Below are 16486 nucleotides of genomic sequence, written 5' to 3' on the forward strand. Positions count from 1 at the left end.
GCCTTCGTTGCAGTGGTCGCGGGTTCACATCCGGCCCGTGGACCTTTACTGCAGGTCATCCCCCCCCCCCTCTCTCTCTCTCTCTCTCTCTCTGTCTCCCCATTTCAACTCTGTACTATCCAATAAAGCTTGAAAATGCCAAAAAATTATCTTTAAAAAAACATTTTCTGCATGTTTTGAAGAATAAAATGTATCATAAATCAGACAATTAACAACATATGAACAACCCCTTGTGTTATAACCTTCAAAATTGTGCTAAGAATGTTTATGGAAAGTTAAGTTGATATAAATGCTTTAGAAGATGAGATTTTTGGTTTGGAGTATTGAAAAAAATTATAATTTTGAGACAATGGCCGTTAAAGATAGTTGTATTATACAGTCAAAGACAGACAAGGTTTAGAAAAATAAACAAGTGAATGTACATTTTGGAACATTTGTTTACAAGTATGAAAGAAGACATGTTATGGAAGCAAAATCGGCAAAATGGTTAAAATTGCTTGAAAAAAAATATTGCCTAAACAAAACAAAATCGTGAACGAAAAAAAATCTACATTCATTTCTTCGGTGCTACTGTGGGTGTTTGAGAGTAGAATAAAAAGTATCTTCGGGCAAAGTAGACGGGAGATTGACAGTTGGGTATGCGGGACATTGGGCAGCGTACCCCACAGTAGAATATGTGACACCGTCAACTTTGTCTGAGCTGTTCTGGAAGGTGACGCAGGGTTGCTGGTTCAAGGCCGGAGGGTGTGTGGGGAAGTTGGCAGTGGCATAAACAGTGAGTGCAGTTCCCACTTCCGCCTTTTGGGGGCGCTCCTGTATCTCCTCATAGAAACGATCCTTTCAAAGCAGAATGCAAAACACACAGGGGATTGGTGACACTTAACAATACATTAAATAACTGTTAGTTTATGCTTAGTTAATGCATACTAAACATTAACTCATCATTAACTAACCGTTAATAAATGCTTAGGAAGTGTTTAAACCTGCAGTGTGTAGAATTTTGGGTTTTATTTCCTAGCAGATTTTGTAGAAAGTAATTATAATATCCATAAGTACATTTAATTTAGTGCATAATAGCTCAACATTTTTTTTAAATTTTTTTTCCCCTTAGAAATGGTCTCATATATGTCCATATTTCTGCATATTTTGGACCAAGGCCTAGTGCCGCCATCTTGAAAGTGTCATAGTTGGAATGTCATCAGGTGCATTGTTTAAAATTTAGAATTGTTCTTGTCCTTGAAGGCCACTGTAGCTTCTGTTATTATTCGAAAGGGTTGGGGTTACCCAGGGAGTGTTGCATTCTAGAACTTTGTAGAACTTTCTTGATGATGTCATATTACACACTGCACCTTTTAATATGCATCAACTAAGCATTAACTAATTTGTATGCTTAGCTTATGCCTAACTAACCATTACAACTAAGCATTAATACACACACACACATACACACACAAACACACTTACACACACAATATTTACACTCATGTCCATTCACCTCTTTGGCATTCTGTGCGTCTCCATTTCCTGCGTTTTTTGAGCATTTAAACCCTGCAAGATAAAAAAATTTAAAATGTCAAAAAGGGAAAAGAGGATTCATTTCACAATATAAATCTGACCAACTGACCTGACCAGTCCACAACCTATCCGCACTGTATGTTTGTTTAAATAGCCTTTGTTTACAAGCCCGTTTACAGAGCCTAGGCTGTGTATTGACCCTGGATTTATTTCAGCATACACAGAGTACGGAGAGCTAGCGCTCAGAAAATGAGGAGGACAACAAGCATTCTCCAGAATCGCTGACTACACCTTTAATATGATTCAATGACCTGACCGTTGTGTTTTCATAGAAATGATTCAAACACTGAAAGCCACACAGATATCAACTTAAATACTTAAAAAATAAATATAATTGAACTTTTCTTTTTTTTATTACTCAATAATTCATCAATTCATCTATGTAAACACTATTGGCCAACCCATACTACTTTTTAAATGTAAAAGCTTGTATATGTATTGATATGTGTATTTATTTAATATTGTGCAAATTGTTAGAGAAATATTTTACGTTTGTAGAGGAGAACCAGAATAAGCACAAGCGCCAGAACAACTGCACAGACGACCACAGCAATGAAGGCAGAGTCACCTGTAAGGAGAGGGACGAAAGCTTTATTTAAACCAACATCTACACACAAAACTCATCCCAATCTAAATGCGTTTTTAATAATTTCAACGTCATTCTCTTGCTTCTGCTACAGTAGGGGTTCGAAAAAACAGAAGTATGTTTTTCTCACCATTTGCTGTTGCAACTGGTGTTGATGTAGTTGGAGGCACTGAAAATACAACAGATTACACACACACACACACACACACACACACATGCACACACACACACACACACATACAGATATAGTAACAAAGTATAGAACAGACAATTTGGCAAAACCTTGCCATAAATGTATTTTTTAATAAAATCCTTTGTTAGATATATAAAATATATAGTTTGTTTTTGTCTATCTATCTATCTATCTATCTATCTATCTATCTATCTATCTATCTATCTATCTATCTATCTATCTATCTATCCATCCATCCATCCATCCATCCATCCATCCATCCATCCATCCATCCATCCATCCATCCATCCATCCATCCATCCATCCATCCATCCATCCATCCATCCATCCATCCATCCATCCAGATGTCAAGTCAAATTGGTCAGTAATCACTAGTTCTTGTAGCTTTTATGTTGATACTTGTTAACATTTTAAAAAGTGGAAGCAGAATTGTTTTGTATTTGCTAATACATCTTTTTCAAATCTCATCATACTTCTTGCGTCTTACAACAGACTAATTTAACCTGCCAAACTCCAAGTTAGTCTTAATTCATGTGTAAACTTCTGTAAACTCCAAACAACCAACCAAACTGTGTTTGTGTAATCATGTAACATCCTCTTTCTGATCAGAAAACAGAAATGTGTTCTTCTACACTAGGTGAAAGACCTAATCAAAATATGGTCACATAAAATTATCATAAACACAAAAACAATGACATGTTTAATTTATTTAATGAGAGAGGTAGTTTGGTAGGTGTGAAAGCAAAGTCTGTGTACCCTGTCAAAGGTGAACTTCACCATCTGAATAAAGTCTGACTTACCTACAGTAACCAGGCCTCTATGGAAGAATGAGGGGCTTTTCGTTGTTGGGTCAGAGCTTTCTGCTCCACACCAGTACGTCCCTGAGTCTTCTGTTGTTACGTCTCTGATTGTAATGGTGATATTTCTCTTCAGCTTGTCCTCTTTCATGGAAAACTTCCCAGCATCCATGTGCTGTGTGCTCACTAGTTGTTGACATATAGATGGATCTTCTCCCTTACAGATGAATTTCTCTGGTTCTTCATTTGGATATTGACACCAGTATGTTAGATTCTGTCCAATGGTTGGAGACTTTGTGAAGGTAGTTATGGTATCTGTTGAAAAAGACAGACAAACAGCATGGACTATTAGTGATTGTAATCAACAACTTATTTAAAAAAACCTTCCTTTAGAGGTCTGCATTTTGCAGGATGCCCGCAGGACCTGCCATTATAGTTCTTTGCTGCGCGGGTGATTTTTTATATTGTTGCGGGCAAGTGCTGGCGGTCAGGTTAATAAACTGCAGGTCCTAGGATTGTGCAGATTGCCGATAAACCTCAGGATTTAAGAGACGATCGACCAAGTGAGTGAGTGTGATTGCCTCTCTCTCTCTCTCTCTCTCTCTCTCTCTCTCTCTCTCTCTCGCTCACACACACACACTGAGAGGAAGAGAGAACATGCTTTAGTTTATAGCGTTGCTTGTTTACACATAGTGATCGTCACTGACTTTATAAGCCTGACTATCTCTGACACGCTGTCAACTCTAGATCACCAGCATGTCAGACGTTTTTTACTTGCACGTCTCACACAGAAACTTATGGAAGCGGGCAATCAGGCCTGCGCAGACCTCTACCTTGCATTAAAAGAGTTAGATGTGTTTTTCTCACCTTTAACCTCCAGTTGAATACTACTGACTGCAGTTCGGTTACATCCTGTTTTTGTATTTGACTCAATTCCGCACCAGTAGACACCAGCATCTTGTGAAGACACATTACTGATGGACACATTGAAGCCAGTGTCTGTGTCTGTGAGAGTGAATGTCCCATTTGACTTCACAGAAGATGATAAAATATCCTCACATATTTGACCGTTCTCTTTGCAGAAGAAAATGACATTAGGTCTGTGATTGGTTCCTGAGAGAGCACAGGTGATGGTGGTTTTAGCTGTTCTGTAGGCGGTTTGAATAAAGGGTTTTCTGTGGCCATCATCGTCTGCAAATGAAAAGAAAGGTTAGAAATGTTTAATTTAATTTTGTCATGTCAAATTGATCAGTGATCACTAGTTCTTGTAGCTTTTATGTTGATACTTGTTAACATTTTAAAAAGAAGCAGAATTGTTTTGTATTTGCTAATACAGCTTTTTTAAATCTCATCATACTTCTTGCGTCTTACAACAGACTAATTTAACCTGCCAAACTCCAAGTTAGTCTTAATTCATGTGTAAACTTCTGTAAACTCCAAACAACCAACCAAACTGTGTTTGTGTAATCATGTAACATCCTCTTTCTGATCAGAAAACAGAAGTGCGTTCTTCTCACCATAACTCTCAGGAGCTGCTGTTGTTTTTGTTGTAACTGGACCTAATCAAAATATGGTCACATACAATTATCATAAACACAAAAACAATGACATATTTAATTTATTTAACGAGAGAGTTTGGTAGGTGTGAAAGCAAAGTCTGTGTACCCTGTCAAAGGTGAACTTCACCATCTGAATAAAGTCTGACTTACCTACAGTTACCAGGACTCTGTGGAAGAATGAGTTGCTCTCTTTTTTCGGGCGAGCGCTTTTTGCTCCACACCAATATGTCCCAGAGTCTTCTGTTTTTACTGCTGTCATTGTAATGGTGATATTTGTCTTGTCCTCTTTCATGGAAAACTTCCCAGCATCCATGTGCTGTGTGCTCACTAGTTGTTGACATATAGATGGATCTTCTCCCTTACAGATGAATTTCTCTTCTGGTTCTTCATTTGGATATTGACACCAGTATGCGAGATTCTGTCCAATGGTTGGAGACCTTGTGAAGTTAGTTATAGTATCTGTAGAGAGACAGACAGCATTGTCACTGTATTGATCAACATACCTGTCATTTAGAAACACCATGACGTCAACCCATTTATGTCCAAAGTTGAATTCTATCATTTCCTTTACAGCAATTAAAAGCACTAGTTCTCACCTTTAACCTCCAGTTGAATTCTTCTGAGTGCAGTTCGGTAATGTCCTTTATTTGACTCCACTCCACACCAGTACACACCAGCATGCTGTGAAGACACATTACTGATGGACACGCTTATGTCGTCGGGTTCTGTGCCAGTGAATGCCCCATTTGACTTTGACTTTGCAGAAGGTGATGTTGAATAAATATCATCACAGGTTGTGCCGTTCTCTTTGCATAAGAACCGGACTTTGGACTTCAAATTAGATCCTTTGTTAACACATGTGATGGTGGTTTTAGCTGTCCTGTACGCAGTTTGATTGAACGTCTCCTGGCACCAATCTCCGCCTGCTAATAAAGAAAAGGTAAAATAGTTAAATGTATCCATGACATCTGCTTTTCAAAGCTTGTATAAAGGCTGTTTCAAACGGGAGGCGCTTGTCGCCCCTGCTAATGCATTCATGATGGAGAGGCGAGCGGGCAGAGAGAAGGCGCGGCGTTCTGTCACGCGACACGACAAGCGGGCACACTCCCGTGGAACTGTCGCTTCCGTGCTTGTTGAACGCATGTGTGCTCTTGTAGAAGCCGTTGGAATAGTTGAGAACTGTACGGTGCATTTGGCTATTTCCCTATTGAATTCTATACTGTCTATTCTCTATCTATGGCCCCGGTCCTCCTCGGGACTAGTGCCGCACTGGGGCATGCTCTCTGGGGGCAGGGTGCTGGGGGGCAGGCTCTGGGTCTGGGGGGCTGGCGCCGATTGTGTGTCGGTGGGGAACGGTAGAGTGTAATCAATGTAATTTAATGTTAATTGTGTTCATATTGTTTAACATTGTTATAGCGTTATTATTAGCAGCCTGAGGAGCTGCCTCGGTCTCGGTTTGTCTGGGCCTGAGTACCGGTTGTCCTCCCACTGAAAAATTGTCCTGCCAACGCAAATTGCATAACTGATACCATTTCTCTGACATTTGTTCTCCTCTGTCTATCTTCCATGATTGGCTGAGCGTTGCCCCGGGGGTTCTCTCCCTCGTCTACCAAGCACTCTCCATGCAACTCGACTGACTCCGAGTTCTGTGCGGAATCAGCTGTCCTAGGAACGGATGCTCCCCGCCTGCTATTGCCTCACATCAGCACTGATTCACCGTCCATCAGGATAGTACTCTTTCTACTCACTTGCTTGTTCAATCTTTAAATTCATTTTTGCTTTGCTCATTGGTTGCCTGTCTGTCCTCTTCCAGTTTTCGCTGGTCGTGACAAGACGGTGTGGATCTGGTCCCCCCTCTGGTAACATCTGAGAATGGAACATCAACGCAGAAGATGTTGCAGCGGTTAAGGACGCCACCTGGAGACGTGGGATGTAATCCCGGCGCTGGAAACCTTAGTTTTCCCTGGTGGAGACGAGACGGTGTGGATCCTCTGGCAGCATCTGAAGTCTTCCTGCATCCACACTATTTGCACTTTACTTTAGTATTACCATGTAATCACCTGGGGCCTCATTTATAAACGTTGCGTACGCCCAGAAGAGGGCGCACGCCAATTTCTAAGTAAATATTGGGATTTATAAAAACTAAACTTGACGGGAAGATGTGCGGTCCTCCACGCAAACTCTGACCCATGCGTACGCACAGAAAGTGGAGAAAGGAGAAACGGCGACTCCGTCGGCACATGTATGAAGTGTGAGAACGAATGTGTTTGTGTAAAATTAATCCAGATAGGCCTATTATAAGCCATGTAGGTCTATCATATATTGGGAGTTCCTTTGCAAAACGGATGAAGCCATTCTTACAACTAATGAACAAATGCCTCCACGGATTTTTCCATGGAGTGATACCAACAAAAACAAAACGAATTAGGATCTTAAATAGCCTACAAACGGAGATATATGAGTGCAAATGAAAACAAAATAGCAACGTTTGAATAAGCTCTGCAGTTATTAAAGAATAACCTATCTGCATGTTGTGGAATTAATTCTGATAATATTGAGGTGGAATACAGCCTATTACTTTTACACTGACGCTGTTCTCGATGCCTCAGTCAGGCAGACAGGAGTGCACCTTTTCATACACTAATGATAAGCCTACTGTACACCACATAGGCTACTGTGATTTTTTTCACGGCTTTTAGTCCGTTTTATCTATGTGTTTTTCTTTGTGTTTTAGCACGTCGCAATTGTGTTTTGAAAGGGACTGTGAAGTTTATTATTAACCCTCCGCCGCCCGTCACTGCCCCGGGATGAATTCTCCGAATCTGTATCTCATGGGGGGTCTCAGTGCCCCCCGCTCATGACACAAACACTGTTGTGTGAGGATATGCACTTGTTTGCGTCCACTTTTATGTCGGATCACTTCTTTTTATTTCGGCCACAGCGTTCACAGAGATCGCCACAGGCTGCACTCTGACGCCTTTACGCTCACACTGCCACCAAACTATATTTTCCCTGTTCGCCACTTCTCCAACGGGTACTTCGGGGTGACCGCAGTGATCCACACCGTGTGGAGTCTATTTTTCCATTTCCCTTTCAGTCGGCGATTGCCACTACCGCCTTCATGCACTCAGTAAATGATATTAATTCGGGCGTGTCGATGACTATGTATGGGTAAATATGGGCGGTACGTGAAGCCCGCAAAGGCTGCGCCACATTTAGAGTTGATTGTGATTTATAAAGGGAAACAGGCGTAGGACGTGAGTGCGCACTGTTTTATAAATCCGAATATTTTTGTTCGCACGTACATCCTACATTTCTTCCGTACGCCAGCTTCCACGTGAATCCCACGCAAAGCTTTATAAATGAGGCCCCTGGTCAATGATCAAATTCCTTCGTGATTTTCTCTACTTATGACATCTATTGCAGCATGTCCGTCCTGGGAGAGGGATCCCTTACTCTGTCGACTCTCCCTGAGATTTCTTCAAAAAAAAATGAATCCCGGTAAAGGGTTTTTACTGAGTTTTTTCTCAGCCGAGCTAAGGGTGTAAGGGCAGGGTGTCATATTGTATCATATTGTATGGAATGTAAAGCCCACTGAGACAAATGTATTTGTGATTTTGGGCTATACAAAAACTGATTTGATTTGATTTGATTTGACACAGCCGTTTAAAAATCTGAATCGCGCTCCTCTGACCGTCACTTCACACGAGGAGCGCAACGTGATGCCGCGGGGCCAGGCGACAACGTGAGCGGAATCTCCGTTCATCCCAATCACACCCCTCCAGGATAAAAAAAACAATGTAGACAATAACAATACATATATTTAATACTGTAAGAATTTAGCCAACAGCTACATTTAAACAAATATATCCACTCAGATTAAAGCAAGATCACATGGACTCATTACTAGACTAGGACTCGACTCTCCCTTGGTGACTCTGACTCTGACAATCGGGACTCAACTACAACACTGAACAAAGGACATGAGAAGCAGTAATAGAAAAAGATGCAGTATGTCTTACCAACAACTTTTAATTCCACTTCATGTTCCTCCTCTGATTTGGACTTTTCGTCGAATTCACGAAAATGATTGTGATTGTGATTGGTTTAAAGAAATTAAAAGAGGCCATCCCAGTTTTCCCCCCTATACTCAAAATGATTTGGCTTGGATCCAGACCATACTACTAGCTGCAGTTTGGTCTGGCTGTGCGAGACTAGTCGCATACACACAAACAGCAGTCAGTTTCCCTCTCTGCAACTCTTAGTCACATTGTGGCTACCCTCTCATCCACCAGGTTAGAAAGTGCTTTAACAAAGAAAAAAGATGAGCATCTTACCAACTTTCAATGTCACTTTTTTCTTGGATCCTTCGGGGAATTTACACTTGTAATCCCCAAAGTCATCATCTTGCAGTTGATTGATGGCAACCCTGAGTGTTCTGTCTCTTGTATTATGGTACAGGGAAACTGTTCCATCGTTTTCCCACTCATTCTTCTTTGTGCTTCTAAAGGTTGTTTTTTTGGGATTAACTTGCTCGATAGCGTCATAGTTTTCTTTTGTTGCTGGATATTGGCAGGTGAATTCAACCCATCCTCCCGCACATCCCTTCACTTTATCTGATAACTCACAACCTAAAGATCAAAGAGAAAAATTAATGTCATGTTTGATTCTGGAATAGCCTGAGTTGGGCTCTATCTAAAACACACTTGATTACTCACTATAATGTACTGTTAAAGTTCATTTTCATTTAAACGTACAATAAAGACCGGCAAGAACCTCTGCTCATAAAATCCCAATATGGATTTAATTAAAATCATCATAATTAATCAATACACAACTCTTCTCACATCTCCTCCTATAGTCAATTTAATGTAAATGTTATTACAATAAACTAATTCACTCAAACTAGAACACAGAATATGTTTCAAACAGTTTTTTTTACAGGCATATTTGTAACATTCATTAGTCTGTAATATCAGTAATCAGGGTTTTTTTTTACCTGTAATCAGTGAAAGGATGAGTGGGAGAAAAAAGGTCTTCATAATTTTGAACTCCGGCTGTTTTATCTGATCGGTTTGTAGGTTTCACACGTTGTGGTGTCTGTCGAATGTTGTTCTTCCTCTTATTAAAAAACCCGTCTCACCCACGCTTTCCTGTACTTCCTCTACTGCTATATTTTAAATATGTCGTCATCACAACTACTTCCTCAATACATCTTTTGTTTGGCTTTGAAAGTTAAGAGGAAATGAGAAACAGAGTAATAGAGAAAGAAAAATAGTTGGATCAATAGAAAACAGCTGATATACAGTAACCACAATATGTCTCATCAGTTGAACATTTCTAATAATTAATAATATAACGGATATTTTATTTTTATCATTGATATGAGACACTGCAGGCAGAAACATAGTTTTTTCTAGCATTGATCAATTTTTTTGATTTTTGTCTATTTAACTTCCATAATATGTCTTCTTTCATACTAGTATTAATATAAGGTCCAAAACGTACATTTAGGTGTTTATTTGACTAAACCTTGTCTGTTTGCGTCTGTATATTTCTCCTATACAACCATCTTTAACGGCCATGTACATTAAAAGTTTCTTGATGATATATGTATGAGAACAAAATGTTACCCTGCTCACGTGCACATCTCGGGCTTAATCCCAAGCAACTGCCGACTCATTCTCTGCCCAAATTTGCATGTTGGTCTACTATGATCCTTATCATCTGATGTAAATGTATGCAAAGTAAGTTCTGAGTAAATGGACACAAGAGATATTTATGCTCCATAAAGGGGAAGTTTGACAGGTTTTAAGCGTGCAGGTTGGCAGGATATGTTGTTCCTTTTAAACTAGAAGCTATAACTAGCTTTACAAAGAAATACAGTATGTGACAACACCAGTGTGGTGATGACTGTGTGTTTGACCATAAAGCCTTATATAGTAAAAGTGATGAAACATCCCCCACTGTCTGAGAGGTGTCTGAGCATTACTCAGCTTTGTATCATCAACGTCACCAGCCAAATAAAGCCAACAGGGTGTGAATCACAAACCAAACCACAGAAAATTAGGTGTAATATTATATTTAACTTTTCATGTTACATCAGACTTTACTCACCTATTGAGCTCGAACGTGTTGATGTCAACGTTTTGTTCTCATATATGAACATTTTGGAGAAAAAATAACATTAAAGGAGCTACAAGGAACTTTTAAAGGTTTCTGAAACAGTCTCAGTTTTCCTCTGATGATCATAAATTACATGTAACAGCAAACGAGACCATCAGTGCAAAGAATGCTAGTTGTATATGATTTTTCTTAATGCCTTTGTCATGGGTATACGCTCACCCAAGAATAATTCCTGGCTTAGTAAAAATACTACCGCTTTTGTCCAAAGGGGGGCGCTAGAATTAACACAAACTGAAAATTCCTCAGAGCACCTTTTAATAAAGAAAAGATCTTAAAAAGTAAAGAGCAAATGTGTGTGTATGAACTTTTCAAGACACAAATAACAAGTTATATGACGATATGATGTTAAAGGTTTTTTGGGGAATTTTTTTTTTTTCACTATTTCTTAGACGATTGTTTTGTATACATGGCATCTCTATGGCAACAATTTGAAGGCCATCGCTCAGCACTAATAACAGCGATCATTTTTCCTGGGTATCTTGGCTGTGTGTGTTGGGAGAGGTCGGGACGCCCGCCTTATTTCACTCATGGTTTTGGCCGATTGCGTGGGTGCAAAGTCTGATAACGTTTTGTCATTTTGCTCCAAGTGAAACATGGAACAAATGCTGAGTGTGTGTTTATGGATTATGAGTTGCGTTAGCGATCAGAGGGTCTGCCAGCCAATCAGGAAAGAAAACACAGATAAAATGCAAGATTTTTTTTTTTAATGTTACAGGGTCAAATCCAAGGGCTTAAACACGCACATGCAGGCACTTACACACAGACACACACATACACACACACACACACACACACACACACACACACAGCTGATTGGTGTTTATAAAGACTCTTGGTACGATTTACTGTGATGTATTAGATATATAATAATAGATATAGAAATAGATTTACCTTCTCCCTTCACCTGAATTCAAAAGGCGGTTGGCTGTTGGGTTGAAAGAGTTCCCATATCTGTTTGTCCTAATCAGAGGTAATCTAAACCTGGAGCCAGAAGGCAAGAGGCGAAACGTTTTAGTTTGCCTTACAACCTGTCTACTGTATAGGCTGGACAATGCACTCTGCTGTACTCCATTCATTTTGATGCATACCCTTCACTATTTTAAGAAGTGAGTTCCTTGCCTTAAAGGTGCACTATGCAGTTTCAGAGGAGGGGGATTTGTTTATGTTTGCAGAGTCTGTAGTTAGGTAGTACAACATTCTATCTCTACATGTATCTCTTAGTTGAGTTATTCTATCATCATAAATCGAAAAACAAAGTTATTTCCGGACGCCTGGAACCAAACGTAAGACTAGAATGTGTTTGTTAATCAAACTGTGGGCCCTGCTGCTGTAAACAACAACAGTGAAACAGTAACTTTTCAGGAAGCTTTCTAACTTCAAACCGTGTTCCAGGGATCACATTTTCTTGTGAGGAGAGTTTAATTATTCAGTTATGAGAATTTATTTTATAAAACTTTCACTTCTCTGGCACACCCAAAGTTGCATAGTGCACCTTTAATGCTAGTAGGCTATTTACATACCAACACATTACGTAAAACATTAAAACAGACTCAATATAAGATTCAAATCAAAATCAAAATAATTATAATTAGGTCATGTCAACATAAAAATAAAGACATTCATTCTATTAAAAGCATAGATCACATTATCAATCAGTTGTGCTCACATACTGTAGTAGTAGGCAAGGCAAAGCAGGTTTATTTCTATAGCACACTTCAGACACAAGGCCACTCAAAGTGCTTTACAGGGGCAAGATTAAAATACATAAAACACATTAGAAAAGCGAATGAATAGAAATAAAACATTTAAAAGCTAATGAAAATAGCTATGTTCAGATGAGAACACCCAGTTTTCTGAAGGGCTTTTAAATCCTAATGTAAACACACCACAGCTCCCTTAACTACAGGGTTACATTAACACAGTGACAGAGATCTCTTGTTTACACTGGACAGTTAGAACTGAATGTGTAATGGTTCTGATGTCTTCTTTAGTGACAGCTTGTATGTGTGAGTGTAAGTGGGAGTTTGTGTATCTGTGTGTGTATGTGTGAGTGTGTGTATGAGTGTGTATGTCTCTGTGCATGTCTGTGGGGCTGGGAGGGTTGGGTTCTTTTAATTATTCTTCTCTTGATTTTATTGGCTTTTTCTCTTGTTTTTAATCTCTGTAAGGCACTTTGAGCTACTCTTGAGTATGAAAAGCGCAATACAAATAAAAAATTATTTGATTTGATTTGATATGATTAGGATCCCAGTTGTTATAAACGTGTAGTGTTAGAGAAGGGTTTTCGAACGGGTAAAGCAAGTGTTAGACAGTTTCTTTTCATTTGTGGTTTTCATTGTTTGTAGATATTACTTTGATATATCTGTCCACTTGTTTCATCATTAAATTGTATTGTTTATTATTGCTTGATTCTCTTTTTCTTTACTTGTTTGAAATACAAATATTTTCAATTCAAGGTTGTCAGTGCTTTACTGTGAAGTTAGATGGAGTTAAGGAAGCTGTCGTGTGCTTACAGAAGAGAGGGGAATTTGCATAATCAGGGCTCAACGCTAAGGTTTTTTTTCACTTGCCCTTTCGGGCAAGTGGGTCTGAATTCTACTTGCCCGAAGTCAATTTTTACTGGCCTCTATACAAAAAATGTTTCTATTAGTCGTGTTGAAATAACTGTTATATTTGCTCTTTATTGACAATGTAAACAAATCATGGACAGTATTATAGATGAGTTAAGGGTCATACTGAAAGTGGAGGCTATATTCAAATATTATTTTAGTTGGAACATTTGTTATTTTTTTTGTTTCTAAACCGACAATAACTGCAAACGAGATGTTTCATGCAAACAAAAATCATGTAAAGAACTTTAACAGCACTTATTTTTATTTGTTTTACCTTATTCCTTTTACAACAGCAATTCTTTAAAACTCTTTTAGGCCTACAACAATCTGTTCAATCAAGTTTTTATTTTTTTTACTATAGGCTATTATTTTAATGTGTGTATGAGTGATTTTGATTGATTCAAAATCTCAAAATTTGGCTCAGGACAGGCTGTTTTGAACACTTTTCCAGTAGCTTACTTTTAAGCTTCCACTGCCTCATGGTATGTGAAGTCAGACACCTCTGGCGCATTTATTGAGATCTATGCAGGCTGTAGAGATGTTCCTCTGATAACTGTTGCTGATGTTTGTGTTGACCTGCACATTAACTGGTAGTAGGCTACTAGCAGCAGAGCTAACGTTAGCATCCTCGCTACTACTAGATTTACGTTGGGTGCATAATGCATTTAAAAAACGCGGATATTTTCGCTGCTTTTCATACGGTCGGGGTCGACTTCACTCCATTTATAATTTACTCGTTGGCTTTTGGACTTTCTGTCACACCAACCTACTGCGTGTAGTTCTCTTCTCTACCTCTCTAACTGGGTGTGTGTGCTCACCGGTGTTGTGCCGAGTCTGCGTGTGTATGTGTGTGTATCGGCGGTGGAGCCCCGCCCCCCCTTCACAAAACGGAGCAGAGGAGAGGAGAGATGCAATGTAGCAGACACTACGCGCACACAAATGAGCGTTAATGTAATAATTAGCACCAGTTAAATATGAAAATAAACCATAGATATATTACTTGTATTTGGCGATTCAAAAAAATAAAATAAGAAATATGATTTTTTTTTTTTTATTATTCAAGAATTTCATCGGAACCTTCCGGTTGCCCGGTCGGGCATGCCAGTTGTCATAGTTACTGGCCCGACATGGCATTTTACTTGCCCCGGGACGTCGGGCAATCCTTATTGTTGAGCCCTGATAATGCTTTTTATTTATATCTATTCATCTAATGTTCGGACATCAGAACATACATAGTGTTGTTGATTGCCAATATCACTATTTCATGGTGTTTCTTTTCTATGTGTTTTGTCTCGTTTAACTGTTTCTGTGCTGTAAAATCAATTGCCCTTCATGGACAAATACAGTTGAGGTTGAAGTACTACAAGTTAGCTCTCATCTATGTGATATTTTACTCCTGAAAATGTTTGTGATATTTTATTTAGTTTTTTTGAAATGCCACTAAAGTAGGTCGAAATACTTGCTCAGAAGATTCCAGCCTAAAAGAGTTTCCGTTTCATTAATTCACTGGATGACCTTGTTCATCTTCATAGCGGCTCTTATCAGGCTTTGAATAACTTTCTGTGACACGGTCAGAACGAAATAGATAAACCAGTATAAACATGATCAGCGCTAATGGTGGGGAATCTTCCTCCATTTGTGCCAAGCTTTTGAAAAGTCTCTCTGAAGATAAGACTGGTACAGGGAATTCATTTTTTGTTGAAAGAAAAGATATGTTTTTACTCCCTCCCTGAAAGCATTCCTGTCTCTTTCTCTCTCCGTGGACAGAAACACTCAACAAATAGATTAGTTCAAATGCTGCTACTGTGTGTAGGCTATATACACTATGGGACATTTTCATTCAATCAAACGTTATTATCTCTCAATTTAGGCTATAGTGCCTAACTTTTTCTATATAAATGAATGTTGGTTACATTCAAGGCATTGTCAAACGAGTTGACACAAAGTTGATCAAGCCTATCAGCTCCACAAAACTCTCTCTGTATTTCTCAGTATGGCAGCGTTTACAAACTGGTTTTGCCCCCGTGACACTGGTGCAGGAGCTCAGTAAAATCCTCAAGAAGAGCCCAAGAAATGTATCAGTTGTTGATTCTACTGCTTAGAAAAAACCTGGACGTACAGGAGAAGGTATATCATCTACTTAAAGATGAAGACTATCACTAAACCTTCATCTTTTTCTATCCATCAGCATAACTGATGCATATAGCTCAGTAGGGTTATCTATCCATTCTGTCATCCCTCCATCCATCCATCCATCCATCCGTCTGTAAGAGCCAATTAGCGCTCTTGTATAAAGTAGGTACCAATCTTTTGTTCCACAGTTGCTACCCGGACATTTAAAACAGTTTTTGACCACACACAAGCCACGTTACGTCAGGGTCTATGTTTGTCTGTTGGTTTTAGAGTTTGTAGCTAAATAAAGTGAAAATAAACTAAACAGATGTTTTAAACTGCAAGAAAGACTCGGACTTTCATTCATCAATACTGGATGAAGGTGTGTCAAGAAGTATATCCGCAGCACAGCATGACGGGGCGTAATGCTTGGGCTTGGCCTCTATACCGTCTGTATGTGTGAAGTCCTCCCTCTGTTTTTATGAATGAGCAAAAGCTTTCTCAGGTTTCGTCTCATCGTGTTTTCGCAGGTGTTGAGAATTACAAAGTGTGAGGAGGGTCGCGACCTCGTCCGTCACATCCCCGCTGTACTATCAGGGTTCAGACGTTATTTCACTCTGACTGAGCCACACAGCGGCCATGTTTACATAATAAAGAGTGGGTTTCTTCCTTTGGCTTTCCACATAAAAGGTGGACTTCAGGTTCTGAAAAAGAACTGGTGCTAATACACAGCCTAAACAGGCTTGTTGCTAGCTACGGTGGATCCCCTTTATTTACATATCCACTATTTACATACTAGTTTAAAGAGCTAAGGCTGTACATTTAAAACAGGTTTATATTCAGCGGATCGTGAGGAGATAATGAAA

At 39.2% G+C, this 16486-nt stretch overlaps 2 protein-coding genes across 2 annotated transcripts in view; one reads left to right on the forward strand and one right to left on the reverse strand.

The window, feature by feature from the left end:
* cox6c (cytochrome c oxidase subunit 6C) overlaps nt 1–16486 on the forward strand; it is a 104754-nt gene that overhangs the window by 24091 nt on the left and 64177 nt on the right. The gene's annotated exons all lie outside the window — the stretch shown is intronic.
* On the reverse strand, nt 46–9792 carry LOC307250015 (polymeric immunoglobulin receptor-like). Its single transcript, XM_080026938.1, has 11 exons — nt 9710–9792; nt 9048–9341; nt 5307–5636; nt 4861–5169; nt 4669–4710; nt 4019–4342; nt 3155–3466; nt 2292–2330; nt 2066–2143; nt 1496–1548; nt 46–837 (listed from the first exon to the last, which is right to left on the reverse strand). The coding sequence occupies exons 1-11, from the start codon at nt 9750–9752 to the stop codon at nt 568–570; spliced, it is 2094 nt and encodes a 697-aa protein (XP_079883064.1). The 5' UTR covers nt 9753–9792; the 3' UTR covers nt 46–567.

This window comes from Ammodytes marinus (genome assembly GCF_949987685.1).
Source record: "Ammodytes marinus genome assembly, chromosome: 4".
NCBI lineage: Eukaryota > Metazoa > Chordata > Actinopteri > Uranoscopiformes > Ammodytidae > Ammodytes > Ammodytes marinus.